Here is an 18784-nt window from a genome sequence, read left to right as displayed (position 1 = left end):
TTCTCCCTAGGAAAACTATCAACACTCAGTTCTTCCCCCTTACACTCTCGCACTTCTGGCATTCTGCTGGTTTCACAGTGTAAACTGACACAAAATACAGAGAGTTCACCCACCATTTCTGTGTCATCCCCATTGCTACCTCACCAGTGTCATTTTCCAGTAGCCCAATAATCTACTCCTGTCTCTTATTTCTTGTATATCTAAAAAAACTTTTATATTATTGGCTAGCTTACCTACAGTACATATTTCATCTTGTCTCTCTTTATGGCTTTTTTTAAGTTGCCTGTTGGTTTTTAAAAGCTTCATAATCCTCTTGCTTCCCACCAATTTTTGCTATGTTATATGTCCTCTTTTTTGCTTTTATGCTGTCTTTGACTTCCCTTGTCAGCCGTGGTTGCCTTATCCCCCCTTTAGAATACTTTTTCAACTTCGGGATGCATCTTTCCTGCACCTTCCAAATTGCTCTCAGAAACTCAAGCCATTACTGTTCTGCCATCATCCCTGCTTATGTCACCTTCCAATCAACTTTGGCCAGCTCCTCTCTCATATCTCTATAATTCCCATTGTTGCACTGTAATACTGATATATCTGATTTTAGCTTTTCCTTCTCAGATTACAGGGTGAATTCTATCATATCACTGGCTCCTAAGGGTTCCTTCACCTTAAGCTTCCTAATCAAATTCAGGTGATTACTTAACACTCAGTCTAGGATTGCCTTTCTCCTAGTATGCTCAACCACAAGCTGCTCTAGAAAGTCATCTCATAGGCATCCTAAAAATTCCCTTTTGGGATTCAGCACCAACCTGATTTTCCCAATCTACCTGCATGTTGAAATTCCCCATATTTATCACAACATTGCCCTTTTTATATGCTTTTTCTATGTCCCATTGTAATTTGTAGCCTACATCCTGGCTACTGTTCAGAGGGCTGTAAATAAATCCCATTAAAGTCTATTTACCCTTGCAGTTTCTTAACTCTCTCCACAAGGATTCTATATCTTCTGACCCTATGTCACTTCTTTCTAAGGATTTGATTCAATTTTTTTTTTTTTTACCAGCAGAGCCAACCCACTGCTCCCCTTCCCCCCCCACCTACCTACCTACCTGCCTGACCTTGCAATACAATGTGAATCTCTGGATGTTAAGCTCACAGTTATGATCCTCTTACAGCCATGACTCAGTGATGAGTGATGCCTGCAACATCATACCTGACGATCTTTAACTTTTGGAAATAACTTGGAAAATGTCTAGCCTCAGGTGGTTGATGGTTGGCTTGAGTTGTTCTCTGATTTTGGCAGTCCATTTGCAAACATTTTGTCACCATACGAAGAGACGTTAGCAGTGCACTGTTCATTTGTGCTGTGCTTTCCAAATTCTTGGCTTTTATATACTTATCAATTGGTTGTCATTACGGAAACTCAGTTGTGATGTAGAGAGGATGTCTCATTGCTGATTTGTTGCTTCAGAACCTGCAAAACTCACTAAAGACAAGTTTTGGAGAATAAAGACAAATGATGCTGACATTGTGCAATTCTACAGCCTTCCAAATGTTCATAAAGCAGGAACAGACATATGTCTAATTGTATCGTTACTGAGTTTCTCCACTTACAACTTAGCGTGAGAACTGTGGTGGCATCTTCGATATCTAATAGTGGGATATTCACACTCAGCAGTTTCTGAACAACATCTGCATAGATGTCAAAACAATATTCTCCTTTGATGCCAATTCTGTTTACCTTCATCTATCTTAGTCTAGCCAAAAACTCAAATAGAACTACTCCCTAATGAAGAACCAAACAATGGGAGACTAACCAAAGATGGCACATGTACTGTAAACTGGGTGAAATCTTTTTATGTACTGACTAAATTTAATAGCACACTTTACAAACAGCTAAAAGGGACACCAATGGGTCTACCCATCTCCGGGTTCAGAGCGGCAGCTGTCATGCAAATGTTAGGAAAGACAATGTTGCCAATTATAAACCCTAAAGTTTGAGTGCATTGTAAATACCCAATGTTGTTGTAAATACCTGTGTTGTAAAACACAGTGAAATTGAAAGAACTTGTAAACTAATCAAAGATGTGTTCAATGATATTAAGTTTACGATGGAAAAAGAAACCTAGGGGAGACTGACTTTCTTAGATGTGCTTGCCAGTAGAAATACAGACAGCAGTTTAAAAACATCCGTTTATTATAAGGGATCACATACAGATCAGATCCTAAACTATCACAGTAACCACCCAAATGCATTACAAGAGGAGCTGTATCAAAATTTTGTTCTGAAGAGCAGAGTCACACTGCAGCATGGCAGAACTAAAGAATAAATAGAAATCTCTTCAACATATTCGCATGAAACAGATACTCACGTAACTTAATACAAAGGTGCTTACAAGGTTGACAATGTACCAACCAAAAAGCAACCAAATAGGTTGTCCTTCCATAAATTTGAAATGTTTCAGAAATGACAGCCCAACTGCTCCAAAAACATAGAATTTTGATTGCACATAAACCTACAGCAACATTGAGGAGAGTACTCTACAAATCTAAAGAACAAACCAAGCTATTGGGCAAGACCAGTGTGGTCTACATAATCCACTGTAGGGACTGCAGCAAATGTTATGTCAGCCAACCTCAAAACTATCCACAAAGATCCATGAACATTGACTGGCTGTAAAACAGCATGACCAGCTCTCCCTAGTCTCATGAAGATTAAGCAAAACACAAATGCAACTGGACATCAGTGAAAGTCATGGTGCAAGCAAACATGCAGCATGCAAGAGAATTCCTAGAAGTATGGTTTTCTGCAAATAACTCTTCAGTTTGCCACATAGCCAGTGATGAGAACCTCTTATTGTGATGGAAATGAGAAAGATTCTTTGGGTCTCAAAGGTAAGAGCTCTGGACACAGTGCTAATAATGAGTTTATTTACAAGGGAAGAAAATGCTTGGGAACAACAGAAGCAGCTACAATATTCACACAAACACACTTAGAATAGACAAGCATGGGAAAAGTTGGGTCAGCAGTACAATACACAGGAAAACAGTGTAGGGACAGAGTACAGGTACACATACAAGCAAGGGAAAAGTAACTACAATACCTGCCAACCCTTGACTATTGGCAGGCATGGCTCTTTGCTAAAGGGACAACAATAAACACTCCCACAACCCTATTCAATGCACACCTTACCACATGTCTTCAGCCTGGAATGAAGCAAGGTGGTCCCTCAAGGATGGCAAAAAGAGAGTGAGCCAAGCACCTGTAGCACCTCTTTATAGGTCAGGGGGCTGGAGGGTCCAGCCCAGGTGATTCACCAGGGGGCCAACAGCTTGGTGCTAGATGGGTTAATCCAATTAAGGTGGCCAATGGTTAAGTGTGCATTGATTAGTTGGGAGGGGCAAAATGTTGACTGGCAGGTGGTGTGACTTCCAACCAGGTGAGGGCAGTGCTGTCACATGACAGGCACAGCTGTCTGGATACACCTCTCTTTCACTGATTGAGTTTCCATGCATCATAATTGAGTTTCCATAATGACCAATCAACAGATTGATGTATATAAAAGCCAAGCATTTGAAGGATGCTCTGCAAGTGAAGAGCACACTGATAATGTCTGCTTGTATGGTGATGAAATGTTTGTAAGTGAATTGCCAAGATTGTAGAACAATGCAACCCAACCATTCTCTAGTTGTATTTCTGGCTTTCTGCTTATCACTCAAATTAATTGCTTTCCATGCCCTCAGTTGCTAAGGCCCTGAGCTCAAGCAGGAGTTCCCAACATTTATAATGCCATGGAGCCTTATCAATAACCCCTGCACTAGAATTTGTTCACTATCTCCTTCCATCTCACTTCAGTTGCTGCCTATAACTTGCCTCTATGACAGGTGTTGGCTCTCTGCCCCATTATCTCCTTTGTGGCATGCAGCAGATTTTTATTAATTTGTTGCTTCTATTCCTGTGATCCATCTTGAAAAGTTAATTTTATATTAAAACATTATTATGTAAATAAAAGTTGTGGTAATTGCAATGGAAAAGTAAGCTTTATGGTTCAAAGTAAAATTAGTATTAAAGTACATCTATATCAATGTATACAACCCTGAGATTCATTTTCTTGCAGGCATACTGAACAAATCCAAATACAATCAATGAAAGACCCACCAGTAGGGTGGGCAACCAGTCTGCAAAAGATGACAAGCTGTGCAAATGTAAAAAGAAAGATAAATAGATAGTAACATGAGATGGAGTGCTCTTGAAAGTGAAACAATAATAACATAGGTTGTGACACAAGAAAGACTAAAGAAGCTGGAATCTGGATCAACATACACAAATTGCTGGAGCAGGTCAGCCTGCACCTATAAAAGAAAATGAATAGTCAACATTTCCGGTCACGTCTTAATGAAGGGTTTTAGCTCAAAATGTCAACTGTTCATTCTCCTCCATAGATGCTGCCTGAACTGCTGAATTTGTCTAGCATTTTGTGTGTTTTGATTGTTACAGTTGTGAATTGCCTTGGGTTATTCTGAGGGTATTTTTTATGAATATGAATTTATTTTCATTTATTTTGTATTTCTTCATCTCAAGTTTTAAAATAAGCTTAATATCAAAGTATATATATGTCACCATATACAACCCTGAGATTCATTATCTTGCATACAGTCACAATAGGTACACAAGAAACACAATGGAATCAGTCAAAGAGCACATAAAACAGGTTGGGCAAACAGTCAATGTGCAAAAGTAAACAATGAACTGCAAGCACAGAAAGAAAGAGAAAAAGAAAGAAATAATAATAAATAAGTAAGCAATAAGTATTGAGAATATGAAATGAAGAGTCCTTGAAAGTGAGTCCACAGGTTGTAGGAACAGTTCAGTGATGGGCGAGTGAAGTTATTCCCTCTGGTTGATGGGTAATAACTGTTCCTAAATCTGGTGGTGTTAGTCCTGAAGTTCCTGTACTTTCTTCTTGATGGCAGAGCAAGAAGAGAGTGTGGTGTGGATGGCTGGGGTCCTTGGTGATGAATGCTGCTTTTCAGTGACAATGTGCTCAATGATGGACTGGGCCATGTCCACGACTTTTTGTAGGATTTTCCATCTAGTGGCTTTGGTGTTTCCATATTAGGCCATGATGCAACCAATCAATATACTCTATAGGAGTTTGTCAAAGTTTTAGATGCCATGCCAAACCTTTGCAAACTTCTAAAGAAGTAGAGCTACTGCCATGCTTTCTTTGTAATGGCACTTACTTGCTGGACCTTGGGACAGATCCACTGAAATGATAACATCGAGGAATTTAAAGTTTCTGACCCTCTGCAGCTCTGATCCCCTAATGAAGACTGTCACATGGACCTCCAGTTTTCTCCTCCTGGAGTCAGTAATCTGCTCCTTGGTTATTGTTGTAGCATCACTCAGCCAGATTTTTAATCTCCCTCTTATATGTTAATTCATCCTCACTTTTTTTTATTTAGGCAATGGTGGTGTCACCAAACTTAAATATGGCATTGGAGCTGTGCTTAGCTACATAGTCATAAGTATACAGCAAGCAGAGCAGGAGGTTAAGCACTCAGCCTTGTTCTGCACCTGTGTTGATGGAGATTGTGGAGGAGATGTTGTTGCCAATCTGAACTGACTGGGGTCTGCAAGTGAGGAATTCAAGAATTGCACAAGGAACTATTGAGGCCAAAGACTTGAAGCTTATTCATTAGTTTTGAAAGGATGATAGTATTAAATGCTGAGCTGTAGTTGACGAAGAGCATCCTGATGATTACATCTTTGCTGTCCAGATGTTTCTGGGTTGAGTGAAGAGCCAATGAAATGACATCTGCTGTGGACCTGTTGTGCCTATAAGCAATTTGGAACAAATCCAAGTTTCTTCTCAGGCAGGAGTTGATATGTTTTGTCATTAACTTCCCACAGCACTTCATCACAGTGGATGCAAGTGCTACTGGATGATAGCCATTGAAGCAGGTTTCTACATTCTTCTTAGGCACTGGTATAATTGAAACCAGCTTGATTCAGACTGCCGAAGCGAGAGGTTAAAACTCTCAGTGAACACTCCAGCCGATTAATCAGCACAGGTCTTTCGGACTCAGCCAGATACTGTGTCTGGACCAGATGCTTTCTGCGGTTTTAATCTCCTGATGGATGCTCTCACTTCGTCCTCTGAAACTAAAATTACAGGATCACTGGGAGCTGTGAGAGTTAGTGAAGATGCATCCATGTTTTGCTGCTGTAAAAACTAATATTCATGGTGCTTATTATGGTGTGTATGTGTGCCTTTGACAAGAATAAACTTGAAATTGAGTTTCCCAATCTTGGACTTATGTTTTCTGAAATGACAGTCACTGTAATAACAAATTTGTGAAATGGATGTGAGTGGTTTCTGAATGATTTGTCTTAATCTCTTATATAGCTCCAGAACTTCCCATTTTGGAAAGAAGAAACTGGCTGATACATTTGCATTATATTAGGAAGGACTATGAGACCTGCAAGGTAAGTGGAAATTCACTTAAGTGAAAAGCAATCTTCCTTCCTCTAAATACAAACAATTAAAAGTAGACACAGATTGCTGCGTGTTTGTAGCGAGCTGCCAGCAGAGGTGGTAGATGTAGGTTTAATTACAATATTTAAGAGGCATTTGAATAAGTACATGGATGGGAAGGGTATGAAGGGCACTAGACAAGGTGTGGGTTGATGAGACTTGTCAGAATAATAGTTTGGTATGGACTAAGTGGGCCAAAGTGCCTGTTTCTGTGCTGTAATGCTTGCTGACTCTCTGACACACCTTCTTGCCAGAGGAAAGCTTTTCATGGATGCAAGTTTAGCAAGCACAGATTGTGGTCAGGTTTGGTTGGAGTTAATTTTCTGGTTATAAATTCTGCCTCCTTGCAGTAATCCTCAGAAATAACCTTGCACTGAGGATCATAGAATAATGAGGAGCAGTTCTGTGCTGTCATTTCTCAGTGATAGGCCTTGGTAAGCATTGAAGTATTGTGAACTAAACAGGGACACACACTACTGGCTTTCTGTGGGCACTCTCCTTTTGTAAGAATCACCCCTTGTAATAATGATTGTGGAGGCACAGAGAGAATCTGTTGTTACTGATAAGTACCTTTATGTCTCAACAGAAGAACACGTGAACTTAAACAACCAAATATGTGTGTGCACAGCTACTAAGTTTTCACTGACTTTCCATGAACAGTCAAAGAACAGAAAATATAATACCAGTTAAAAAGGAATTTCTGCTGCTGGCCACACGTTCCCTGTTGTCCCATTTCGAATCTCCTCTTATATGTGGGGCGCCTCACATCCATGATGGTGAACCTCCTGTCGAGTCATCGCTGCATTGTATGCGGAAACCTCTGCTTTTATACTTTTTACCAATTCAAATATTGCATTCTATTATCATTGGCTGTCAGTCATGTGTCTGACACCTTTTAACTGGCTCTGCTCCAGGCCAGTATCCATTTATTGCCCTCTTCCCAGCAAGTGGCAATCAGTAATTTATGCCTGTTTGTTCTCAATCAGCAACCAGCTTAGATCACGCATAACAGATAGAAACCCCATTAGTCACAAACCTGTATGTTATATCCAACCAAAGAACAAGCCACAAATAACTTCTTATTTGAAAATGATCCCTAGTTCAGGAGATTGCCTGAGGCATCATTGTGTCTACTTTAAAGTCTGATCAAGCCAAGCAACTTTTACTCCCAAAATGGAGGACAGTCTCTTCATAAAAAGGCAGCCTCCATCTCCTTCCTCCTGGCAAGAACTTCCACTGTTCATTCCAATTTACTGACTTGTAGACTTTAGTTCTTTCTGGCCAACACTCCCTTAGCCCATTTCTGATAGAAAAATGTTGTAATGTCACATTTGTGCTGTAAGCTGTAGCGTTCTATATCTGTTCACTGTGATGGTTCTCTAGAACAGGAAATGTGACATGAGACATTGCAGATGCTGGAATCAAACTGTGTGGAGGAGCACAGTGGGTCGAGCAGCATCTATGGAGGAAGAGGAAGTACTGATGTTTCAGGTTAAGCTCCTGCTTCAGCATGCGCACATGCACACACAGACACAGAAAGGCACAAACAAACACACAATACACATGCAGACAGACAGACACACACACACACTCGCACTGAGACAGTACTGAAGGCATCTGCCTTGTTTCCTGTGCAGTGAACGCACGCACTGTGTGTTGTGTCAGGAGAACATCAACTATTTAAATTATTTTTCAGGCAATCATCAAAGAACAGCTGCAGGAGACCCAGGGGATGTGTGAATATGCTGTCTATGTACAAGGTGAGGTAGTGTACAGATTGCAGGGCAGTCCTGGGGATGCTTGGGAATAATTTTAAACCTCAAAGTTAATGTTTTTTCTGAGGTGTAAAAGTAATAGGGGGTGGGTCTGAAATGGGGTGGGGAAAGGGAACATTAAGCAATTAGTGCTGCAGTTAAAAACAGATGGTGAGTTAATTTTTCATGATGGTGCCTTCAGTAAAAATATCGAGAAGTAATTTCACTTTACGCAGGTAACGCTGACAAAATCACGTTGATTGTCTCCCTTGTAAGCCAATGCTTGGCCACTTCATAGGATCGTAGGAATGAACTACATAGTATGAACTGGAATTACTGAATGATTGGACTTGATTGGCAGTGGTGGTTCAGCTTTCTTGACAGAGAATCTGCTAGGATCATTTGGTAGCCAAGCCATTCTGATGGATTTTTCCCTAACTCTAGCCCACAAATTGAATTTCCCAATGGGCTATGATTCATTGCTGTGGAATAATGAGGAATAATGTAACCACCTCTCTGGAAGGTTTGAACTATTTCCATAACTATTTTAAATTTGGTTCCAGAGTCAGTTTTTTTTTGGTTGCCAGTAAACAAGATATGGCCATCTGATCATTTAGCATCTATTAAATATTGGTATCTGATTCTACTTCTGCTCTTGCAAACTCAATAATTCCTGTTTGGAATGTATAAATGTGACAAGTGATGTCTGAACTCTTGTTTCAGCACTTATCTTCCGCTTAGAAGGAAAGATTCAGGAATCCTTTGAACTCTTTCAGACCTGTGCAATCCTGAACCCACAGAACGTGGACAACTTAAAACAAGTGGCCAGATCACTGTAAGTCTTCACTGGTCTGTGCACTACTCACGCTAGATCAGATCTATGTCTAGCTATTTCAGACTGAGAGAAGGATATTTCTGTACATATGGAGCAACAAGCTGCATTTTGCCTTAAAATCATCACTGTCCCCCTACTTTCCACCCTACTAGGTAAATAGCAGATTCCCTTTGCTTACGACTCTGTTCTTCATTACTAACCTACCCCAGGTTAACGCATCACACAGCCCCTCACATTGCATTACTAATTCCCCCCACCTCCAAAATCCCCAGAAACTTATCTACAGTCTTCTGTTAACAACCAGCATTATTTTTCACATGTACATCAAAGAATTGAAAGATACAGTGAAATGTTTCAAATGAAACAATACTCTCTGAGGAATGTGCTGGAGGCAGTCCACAGCGTTGCCACACTTCCAGCACCGATGTAGCATGCCCACAACTTACTAACCCTAGCCCGTACATTTTTGGAATGTCAAGGAAACTGGAGCACCTGGAGGAAACCCATATGGTCACAGGGAGAATGTAGAAACTCCTAAAAGTCAGGAATGGAAAGGGGGTTGCTGACACTGTAATAGCATTACACTAACCATTACACTACCCATTTTCTACATTTTGGATGTTGTTAATCTATTCAGTTGAAAAATCTTACCCTTCACTGTTCATTCCTTGCTTCAGCTACCTCTCACAGGTCAACGTGTGCCCATTGCTCTGGGTACTGATTCTGTAACCATTACCCACCCCATTGCATTTACAATATTAAAGTCCTCAGCCCTCTTGGAAGGCTGTTCACCTACCACTCCTCTCCACCCTTCTACCCTGGGCCACCATCAGTATTAACTGCTGTCTCCCATACCGTGGACAAGCCAGTTTGAGATTGCACAAAAATGTGCTGGCCATGGTGTGCCTCCTCAGATTCAGATTTATTCATCACATTTATCAGAAGAGAGCACTTGAGAAGGAAATTGGGAGGACTAACAGAAGGCATGAGGTTGCTCTAGCAGACAAGGTGAAGGAGAATCCCAAGGGCTTCTACATATGTTTTATGAGCAAAATGATAGCAAGGGACAAAATTGATCCACTTGAAGATCAGAGTAGCCATCCATGCATGGAGCCATAAGAGATGGGGGAGACCTTAAATGGAGTTTTTTACATCTGTATTTACTTGGAAGGAGGACGGAAAGTCTACAGAAGTGAGGTAAAACAGCAACTAGGTCATGGACTGTATATAGATTACAGAGGAGGTGTTTGCTGTCTTACGCTAGAGTGCAGGGAATTGAGTGGAGACTTGATAGAAGCTACAAAATTGTAAGGGGTATAGATGGGGAAGGCCGGCTGGTGGTGCAGTGACATCAGCGCCAGACTATGGAGTGAAGGTTCCGGAGTTCGAACCCATTCGGGCCGCTCCTGGGCATGTTTTCCATCTGGGTTGAGTGTCGAGCTTGCAACTTGGCCTCGTAAAAACAACTGCACTGTGAGAAGGACGTGGGGGTCCACTCACAGGATCTTTCCTCCAAGACAACCACTTGAAAAAAAAGTGGTCGCCAAGGCTCTGGCAAGAGTATGGCACACAAAAAAATAGATAGGGTAAATGCAAGCAGGACTTTTCCACTGAAGTTGGGTGAGACTAGAACTAGAAGGCATGGGTTAAAGGTGAAAGGTGAAATGTTTAAGGAAACATGAGAGGAAGCTTCACCCGAGGGTGATGAGAGTGTGAAACGAGCTGCCACCAGAGGTGGTGGATGCAGGTTGGTTTCAACATTTGGATAGGTACATGGATGGGAAAGGTATGGAGGGATATGGTTCAGGAGGGCTAGGCAGATTAATAATTTGGCATGGACTAGATGGGCTGAAGGGCTTGTTTCTGTGCTGATCTATGACTAATGTTAACATACAGTGAAAAGCATCATTAGCATTAACAACCAACACACCTAAGGATGTACTGGGGGCAGCCTGCAAGTATAACCACACATTCTGGAGCCAACCTAGCATGCCCACAATGCTAGGCAGAGATTCTTCCAGTCTCAGTGGAAGCTGACTGAATATTCTCAATTCTTCTTAGGTATTTGCTTGGAAAACACAAGGCTGCGATTGAAGTTTACAGTGACGCTGCTAAATTAAATGAAAGGGATTGGGTAAGTTACACAGCAAACAATATGAGGAGTGAATACTCTTAACAGTCACATTACAGTATCAGTCCATACCTGGATTTGACTGTTTTAGCAATTTGTAGATTGTCACTCTTGTGATTAAACCAGAATTTTGTTCCCTGGACTTTTTGTCAACATTTCCAAGAGGAACTGATGGGAGTAGATAGGATCTATTTTTACTGGTAACATGAAATTCAAAGCAAAGTGTGAAATTCGGAAGCACACAGCAGATGGTAGAAATTTGGAATGTGTCCCACTTTTTAGTAAACAGTAAATGAAATAATTTCCCTCCATTTTGTAATTCTACCTTTGTTCTACTTGCATCCACTTAGGAAATCAGCCACAATCTGGGAGTCTGTTTCATGCACCTGAAGAATTTTGAGAAGGTAACTGACTCTACACAACTCACAAAAAATCATCTGCAGAATAATTTTTATTGTTTACATTTTATGATAATCAGGACTAAGGTTGACAGAGCAAAGAATGACATCAGAATCAGGTTTATTATCACTGACATATGTCATGAAATTTGTTTTTTTGCAGCAGCAATACAGTGCAATACATAAAATATAAATTACAGTGAGAAATATATAAAAATAATTGACATAATCACCCAAGTATTAGATCCACAAACCTGCCTGTCCAGGTAGACCTATTGTCTCAGCTTGCTCCTGCCCCACCGAACTCATTTCTGCATACCTTGACACTGTCTTATCCCCCCTTGTTCAATCTCTTCCCACCTATGTTCGTGACACTTCTCATGCTTTGAATTTTTTCAATGATTTTAAGTTCCCTGGCCCCCACCGCCTTATTTTCACCATGGATGTCCAGTCCCTATATACCTCCATCCCCCACCGAGGGTCTCGAAGCTCTTCACTTCTTTTTGGATTCCAGACCTAACCAATTCCCCTCTACCACCACTCTCCTCCGTCTAGCGGAATTAGTTCTTACTCTCAATAATTTCTCCTTTGGCTCCTCCCACTTCCTCCAAACCAAGGGTGTAGCCATGGGCACCCGTATGGGTCCCAGTTATGCCTGCCTTTTTGTTGGCTTTGTGGAACAGTCCATGTTCCAAGTCTATACAGGTATCCATCCCCCTCTTTTCCTTCGCTACAACGACGACTGCATTGGCACTGCCTCCTGCATGCATGCTGAGCTCGTCGACTTCATTAACTTTGTCTCCAACTTTCACCCTGTCCTCAAATTTACCTGGTCCATTTCCGACACCTCCCTCCCCTTTCTTGATCTTTCTGTCTCCATCTCTGGAGACGGCCTATCTACTGATATCTACTATAAGCCTACAGACTCTCACAGCTACCTGGACTATTCCTCTTCCCACCCTGTCTCTTGCAAAAAGGCTATCCCCTTCTCACAATTCCTCCTTCTCTGCCGCATCTGCTCTCAGGATGAGGCTTTTCATTCCAGGACGAAGGAGATATCTTCCTTTTTTAAACAAAGGGGCTTCCCTTCGTCCACCATCAACTCTGCTCTCAAACGCATCTCTCCCATTTCCTGCACATCTGCCCTCACCCCCTCCACCCGCTACCCCACTCGGGATAGGGTTCCCCTTGTCCTCACCTACCACCCCACCAGCCTCCAGGTCCAACGTATAATTCTCCGTAACTTCCGCCACCTCCAATGGGATCCCACTACCAAGCACATCTTTGCCTCCCCCCCCCTTCTGCTTTTCGCAGGGATCGCTCCCTATGCGACTCCCTTGTCCACTTGTCCTCCCCATCCCTTCCCACCAATCTCCCTCCTGGCACTTATCCTTGTAAACGGAACAAGTGCTATACCTGCCCTTACACTTCCTCCCTCACCACCATTCGGGGCCCCAGACAGTCATTCCAGGTGAGGTGACACCTCACCTGTGAGTCGGCTGGTGTGGTATACTGCGTCCGGTGTTCCCGGTGTGGCCTTTTATATATTGGTGAGACCCGACGCAGACTGGGAGACCGTTTCGCTGAACACCTATGCTCGGTCCAGCAGAAAAAGCAGGATCTCCCAGTGGACACACATTTTAATTCCACATCCCATTCTGATATGTCTATCCATGGCCTCCTCTACTGTCAAAATGAATCCAAACTCAGGTTGGAGGAACAACACCTTATATACCGGCTGGGTAGCCTCCAACCTGATGGCATGAACATTGACTTCTCTAACTTCCATTAATGCCCCTCCTCCCCTTCTTACCCCATCCCTGACATATTTAGTTGTTTGCCTGTTCTCCATCTCCCTCTGGTGCTTCCCCACCTCCTTTCTTTCTCCCGACGCCTCCCATCCCATGATCCTTTCCCTTCTCCAGCTCTGTATCACTTTCGCCAATCACCTTTCCAGCTCTTAGCTTCATCCCACCCCCTCCAGTCTTCTCCTATCATTTCGCATTTCCACCTCCCCCCACTACTTTCAAATCTCTTACTATCTTTCCTTTCTGTTAGTCCTGACGAAGGGTCTCGGCCCGAAACGTCGACAGTGCATCTCCTATAGATGCTGCCTGGCCTGCTGTGTTCCACCAGCATTTTATGTGTGTTGTTACCCAAGTATTTTGACATTTTCAAACTTCCTGCTACATTTTGAAGACTATTGGAAATGGAATAGAGAGCAATACATTCCAAAGGTTAACCACCCTCTGGCTAAAGAAATTCCTCCTTATCTCTGCTCTACAAAGACTTCCTTCTACTCTGAGGCTGCATTTACTGGTCCTAGACTCCCCCAATATAGGAAACATCCTCTCCATGTCCATTTTATCTAGGCCTTTCAATCTTCAGTCAGTTTCATTCTTCTAAACTCCAGTGAGTACAGGCCCAGAGCCATCAAATGTGTCTCGTACATTAACCCTTTCATTCCCTGGATCATTCATGTAAACTTCCTCTGGACCCTCTCCGATGCTGGCATATCCCTTCTTAGGTAAGGGGCAAAAAATAAAATCTTTTTATTAATTTTTAACAAACATTAATTTGAAACATCGAGTACAAAGAGCTTGAGAGTACATAATTAATAGGTTAAGGTACAAATACAAATGGTTAATAATCCACATATAATAACCTCCCAAACTCATAGTGGTTACAGAAAATGGAAAAAATAAGAACCCCCCCCCCCAAAAAAAAACTAACCTAACCAACATGGGCCATTGCATTATATCAAATAAACACAGTAGCGTCAATAACTCCGCACCTCTATCCAAATAATTAAAGATGATAAGAATGAGGTTTAGGAAAAGTCAGGTTAGCTCATATGAAAATGTTGAATAAATGGTCTCCAAGTTTCTTTAAATTTAACTGAAGGGTTGAAGACAACACTTCTAATTTTTTCTAAACTCAAACAAGAAATAGTTTGAGAAAACTACTGAAATGTAGTTGGAGGATTAATTTCTTTCCAGTTCAATAGGATAGATCTTCTAGCCATTAATGTAACAAATGCAATCATCCACCGGGCTGAGGAGGATAAACAACTATTATCCACCATTGGTAAACCGAAAATTGCAGTAATAGGATGAGGTTGCAATTTGATGTTCAGAACTGTTGAGATAATACCAAAAATATCTTTCCAGTAATTTTGCAAACAGGGGCAAGACCAAAACATGTGAGTCAATGAAGTGACTTCAGAATGACATCTGTCGCAGATTGGATTAACATGAGAATAAAATCAAGCAAGTTTGCCCTTGGACATATGAGCCCTATGTACAACCTTAAATTATATTAGGGCATGTTTGGCACAAATGGAAGAAGAATTAACTAATTGTAAAATTTTCTCCCACTGCTCTGTGGGTTCAAGACAGTGAAGTTCTTTTTCCTATTCCTTCTTAATTTTATCTGATACCCTGGCTGTATTTTCATGATCATATTATAAATGATGGCTACTAAACCCTTCTGACAAGGATTCAGAGCTAGGATTTTTTCCGTAATATCCATTGGACATAATTTCGGAAAAGACTGTAACATATTATTCAAGAAATTTCTAACTTGGAAGTATCTAAAAAAAATGAGTTTTAGGCAAATTATATTTATTGGACAGCTGTTCAAAGGACATAAAGCTGTTATCTAAAAATAGATCACGAAAACATGTTATACCTTTTGTTTTCCATAACACAAAGGCTTGATCCATAAAAGAGGGCTGGAAAAAAAAGTCAGATATAATAGGGCTTGATAAGATAAACTTATTCAAGCCAAAGAATTTACGAAATTGAAACCATATTCGTAATGTATGTTTAACTATAGGATTAGTTATTTGTTTATTCAATTTAGATAAAGCAAAAGGAAGCGAAGATCCTAAAATAGAAAACAATGAAAAGTCTTGTACAGATTTGCACTGTAAATTTACCCATTGTGGGCAAGGTACTATGACTGATTCTTGTGTCCAAAATATTAAATATCGAATGTTAACTGCCCAATAGTAAAAACTTAGGTTTGGCAAAGCCAAATCACCTTCCTTCTTAGGCTTCTGTAAATATTTTTTACTTAATCTAGGATTTTTATTCTGCCACACATACGAGGATATTTTGGAGTCTATAATGTCAAAAAAAGATTTAGGAATAAAAATTGGTAATGCTTGAAATAGATATAAAAATTTGGGTAAAACTATCATCTTGATAGCATTAATTCGACCAACCAGTGACAAAGATAATGGGGACCATCTAGTAATAAGTTGCTTGATTTGGTCAATTAAAGGTAAAAAGTTAACTTTAAATAAATCTTTATGTTTCTTGGTAATTTTAATACCCAAATAAGTAAAGTTATCTGTAACAACTTTAAATGGTAAGTGTTTATAGATTGAAACTTGCATATTTAATGGAAATAATTCACTCTTATTAAAATTCATTTTGTAGCCAGAAAAGCTACTAAACTGAGCAAGCAAGGATAAAATAACAGGAATAGATTTCTCAGGGTCAGAGATGTATAGTAACAAATCATAAGCATATAATGATAACTTATAAGTCCCTTCCCTACGGGTAATACCAAAAATATTAGGTGAGTCACGAATGGCAATGGCTAAAGGTTCCAAAGCAATGTCAAATAATAGAGGACTTCAAGGGCAGCCTTGCCTCACACCATGGGACAGCTGAAAAAAGGGAGATCTTTGATTATTGGTAAGAACCGAAACCAAAGGTTTATAATATATTAATTTAATCCATGATATAAATTTTGGGCTAAAATTAAAATTCTGTGGCGTATTAAATAAATATGGCCATTCAACTCTATCGAACACTTTTTCAGCATCTGAGGAAATGACACATTCTGGTATTTTAGATGAAGGAGTATAAACTATGTTAATTAATTTTCTAATGTTTCCATTGAGAGTAGGGGAGATTCAAACGAGAGGACATGATTTGAGAGTTAGGGGGCAAAAGTTTAAGGGAAACACGAGGGGGTATTTCTTTACTCAGAGAGTGATAGCTGTGTGGAATGAGCTTCCTGTAGAAGTAGTAGAGGCCAGTTCAGTTGTGTCATTTAAGGTAAAATTGGATAGGTATATGGATAGGAAAGGAGTGGAGGGTTATGGGCTGAGTGCGGGTAGGTGGGACTAGGTGAGATTAAGAGTTCGGCACGGACTAGGAGGGCCGGAATGGCCTGTTTCCGTGCTGTGATTGTTATATGGTTATATGGTTAAAAGATGAATAATGATTTTTAATAAATCCAGTCTGGTCTTCAGAGATAATTTGAGGTAATATATTTTGGCTAATCTAGTGGCCAAAATTTTGGTAAAAATCTTGGAATCCGTTTATTTTAATTTATTTAAGGATATAGGCCAATAGGATACACATTCAATAGAGTCTTTATCTTTATCTTTATCTTTTTTAAGAATTAGAGAAATGGAGGCGTCATAAAAAGATTGTGGTAGTTTACCTACAGTTAACACATCTTAAAAAATTTTACAAAGCCAAGGAGAGAGTATAGAAGAAAAGGATTTTAAAAATTCTGCAGTATAACCGTCTGGACCAGGGGCTTTACCTGAATTCATTGGAAAAAATAGCCTCTTTTGTTTCGATTTCCGTAATGGGTGCATCTAGAAATACACAATCTTCCGCTGTTAATTTCGGGATATTCAATTTCCTTAAAAATTCATCCATTATGGAAGAATCCTCAAAAAGTTCTGATTGATATAGAGAGTTGAAAAGCTTTATTTATCTCTTTATGATCAATCATCAAAGTGCCATCTCGTTTTCGAATCTTAATAATTTGCCATTTAATCAAAGCAATTTTCAATTGATTAGCCAATGATTTACCAGATTTATCTCCATGTACATAAAAGTGAATCCTGGATTTAATTAACTGATTTTCAATCGAGGAGGAGAATAACAAACTGCTCCATTTGAAGTTCAACTCTCTTTTTATAAAGTTCTTTACTAGGGGTCACAGAGTAAGTCTTATCAATTTCTTTAATCTTATCAACCAATGTAAGTATTTCAGTGTTAATTCGTTTTCTGACTCCAGCAGAATATGAAATAATTTCTCCGTGAATAACTACTTTAAAAGCGTCCCATAATATTTCACTAGAAATCTCTTCTGTAGAGTTTGTTGAAAAAAACAAATCAATTTGTTGTTTAATAAAGTTGAGGAAGTCTGAATCCTGAAGTAAAGTAGAGTTGAACCGCCAAGATTTGGCATTTGAGGATGAATCCGTTGTCTTAATAGATAGCTTCAAAGGTGCATGATGAGAGAATCATATTTACAATCAATAACGTCTGTAAGTAAATAATGATCAATAAAGAAATAGTCAATTCTAGAGTAATTATGATAAACATGAGAAAAGTATGAAAATTCTTTGTCTTTGGGGTGTAAGAATCGCCAAATTTCAGAGATTCCAGAATCAACCATAAAGGAGTTAATAAGAGATAAGATTAATAATAAGATTTATTCTGACGAACCTGAGTGGACTTAGATCTATCCATCGAGGGATTTAAACAACAGTTGAAATCCCCACCCATTATCAACATGTACTCATTTAAATTAGGGAAGGATGTAAATAAACACTTAAAAAATTCAGGACAGTCAGTATCTGGAGCATAAACATCAACTAAAACAACTTTTTGATTAAAAAGTAAACCAGTAAGAAGCAAAAATCTACCTTGTGGGTCTGAAATTGTTTCATAGTGTATAAAAGAGATTGAGGAGTCTATAAAAATAGAAACGCCTCTTACTTTGTCTTGGGAATTCAAATGATACTGTTGGTCTTTCCAAAACCTAAAAAAAGTTGACTATCCTCCTTCCTCACATGAGTCTCTTGTGCAAGGATAATATTAGCATTCATTCTGTGGAATACTTTAAATATTTTTTTCCATTTAATTGGGTGATTTAAACCATTTGTATTCCAAAATACAAAGTTAATAATCTTATCCATATTGCCAATATTTATCGTAGTTAACGCACAAGGTTAAAAAGAAGACAAACTCATGAATCCAGAAGAGGAGAGCAGGTTCAAAGAAGAACCGGAATTTACGACACTCCGGCCATTTTGATAGTTTTGAGTCAGCCCATGAAGTGAAAACTAAGCAAAAGCAAAAGCAGAAAAGAAT

General features: G+C 39.8%; 1 protein-coding gene across 5 annotated transcripts in view; it reads left to right on the top strand.

Annotated features, from left to right (window-relative positions):
- The window catches only part of bbs4 (Bardet-Biedl syndrome 4), a 125000-nt gene that overhangs the window by 57843 nt on the left and 48373 nt on the right, over positions 1-18784 (top strand). For all 5 annotated transcript variants that reach the window (XM_073024686.1, XM_073024687.1, XM_073024689.1 and 2 more), the window contains exons 4-8: positions 6405-6484; positions 8230-8293; positions 9011-9122; positions 11184-11256; positions 11604-11657. In XM_073024686.1, coding sequence (XP_072880787.1) covers positions 6405-6484; positions 8230-8293; positions 9011-9122; positions 11184-11256; positions 11604-11657 — 383 coding nt within the window. The remainder of the gene's footprint in view (positions 1-6404; positions 6485-8229; positions 8294-9010; positions 9123-11183; positions 11257-11603; positions 11658-18784) is intronic.

This window comes from Hemitrygon akajei, chromosome 21 (assembly GCF_048418815.1).
Source record: "Hemitrygon akajei chromosome 21, sHemAka1.3, whole genome shotgun sequence".
Classification (NCBI taxonomy): domain Eukaryota; kingdom Metazoa; phylum Chordata; class Chondrichthyes; order Myliobatiformes; family Dasyatidae; genus Hemitrygon; species Hemitrygon akajei.
This window is presented reverse-complemented; position numbering and strand designations above follow the sequence as displayed.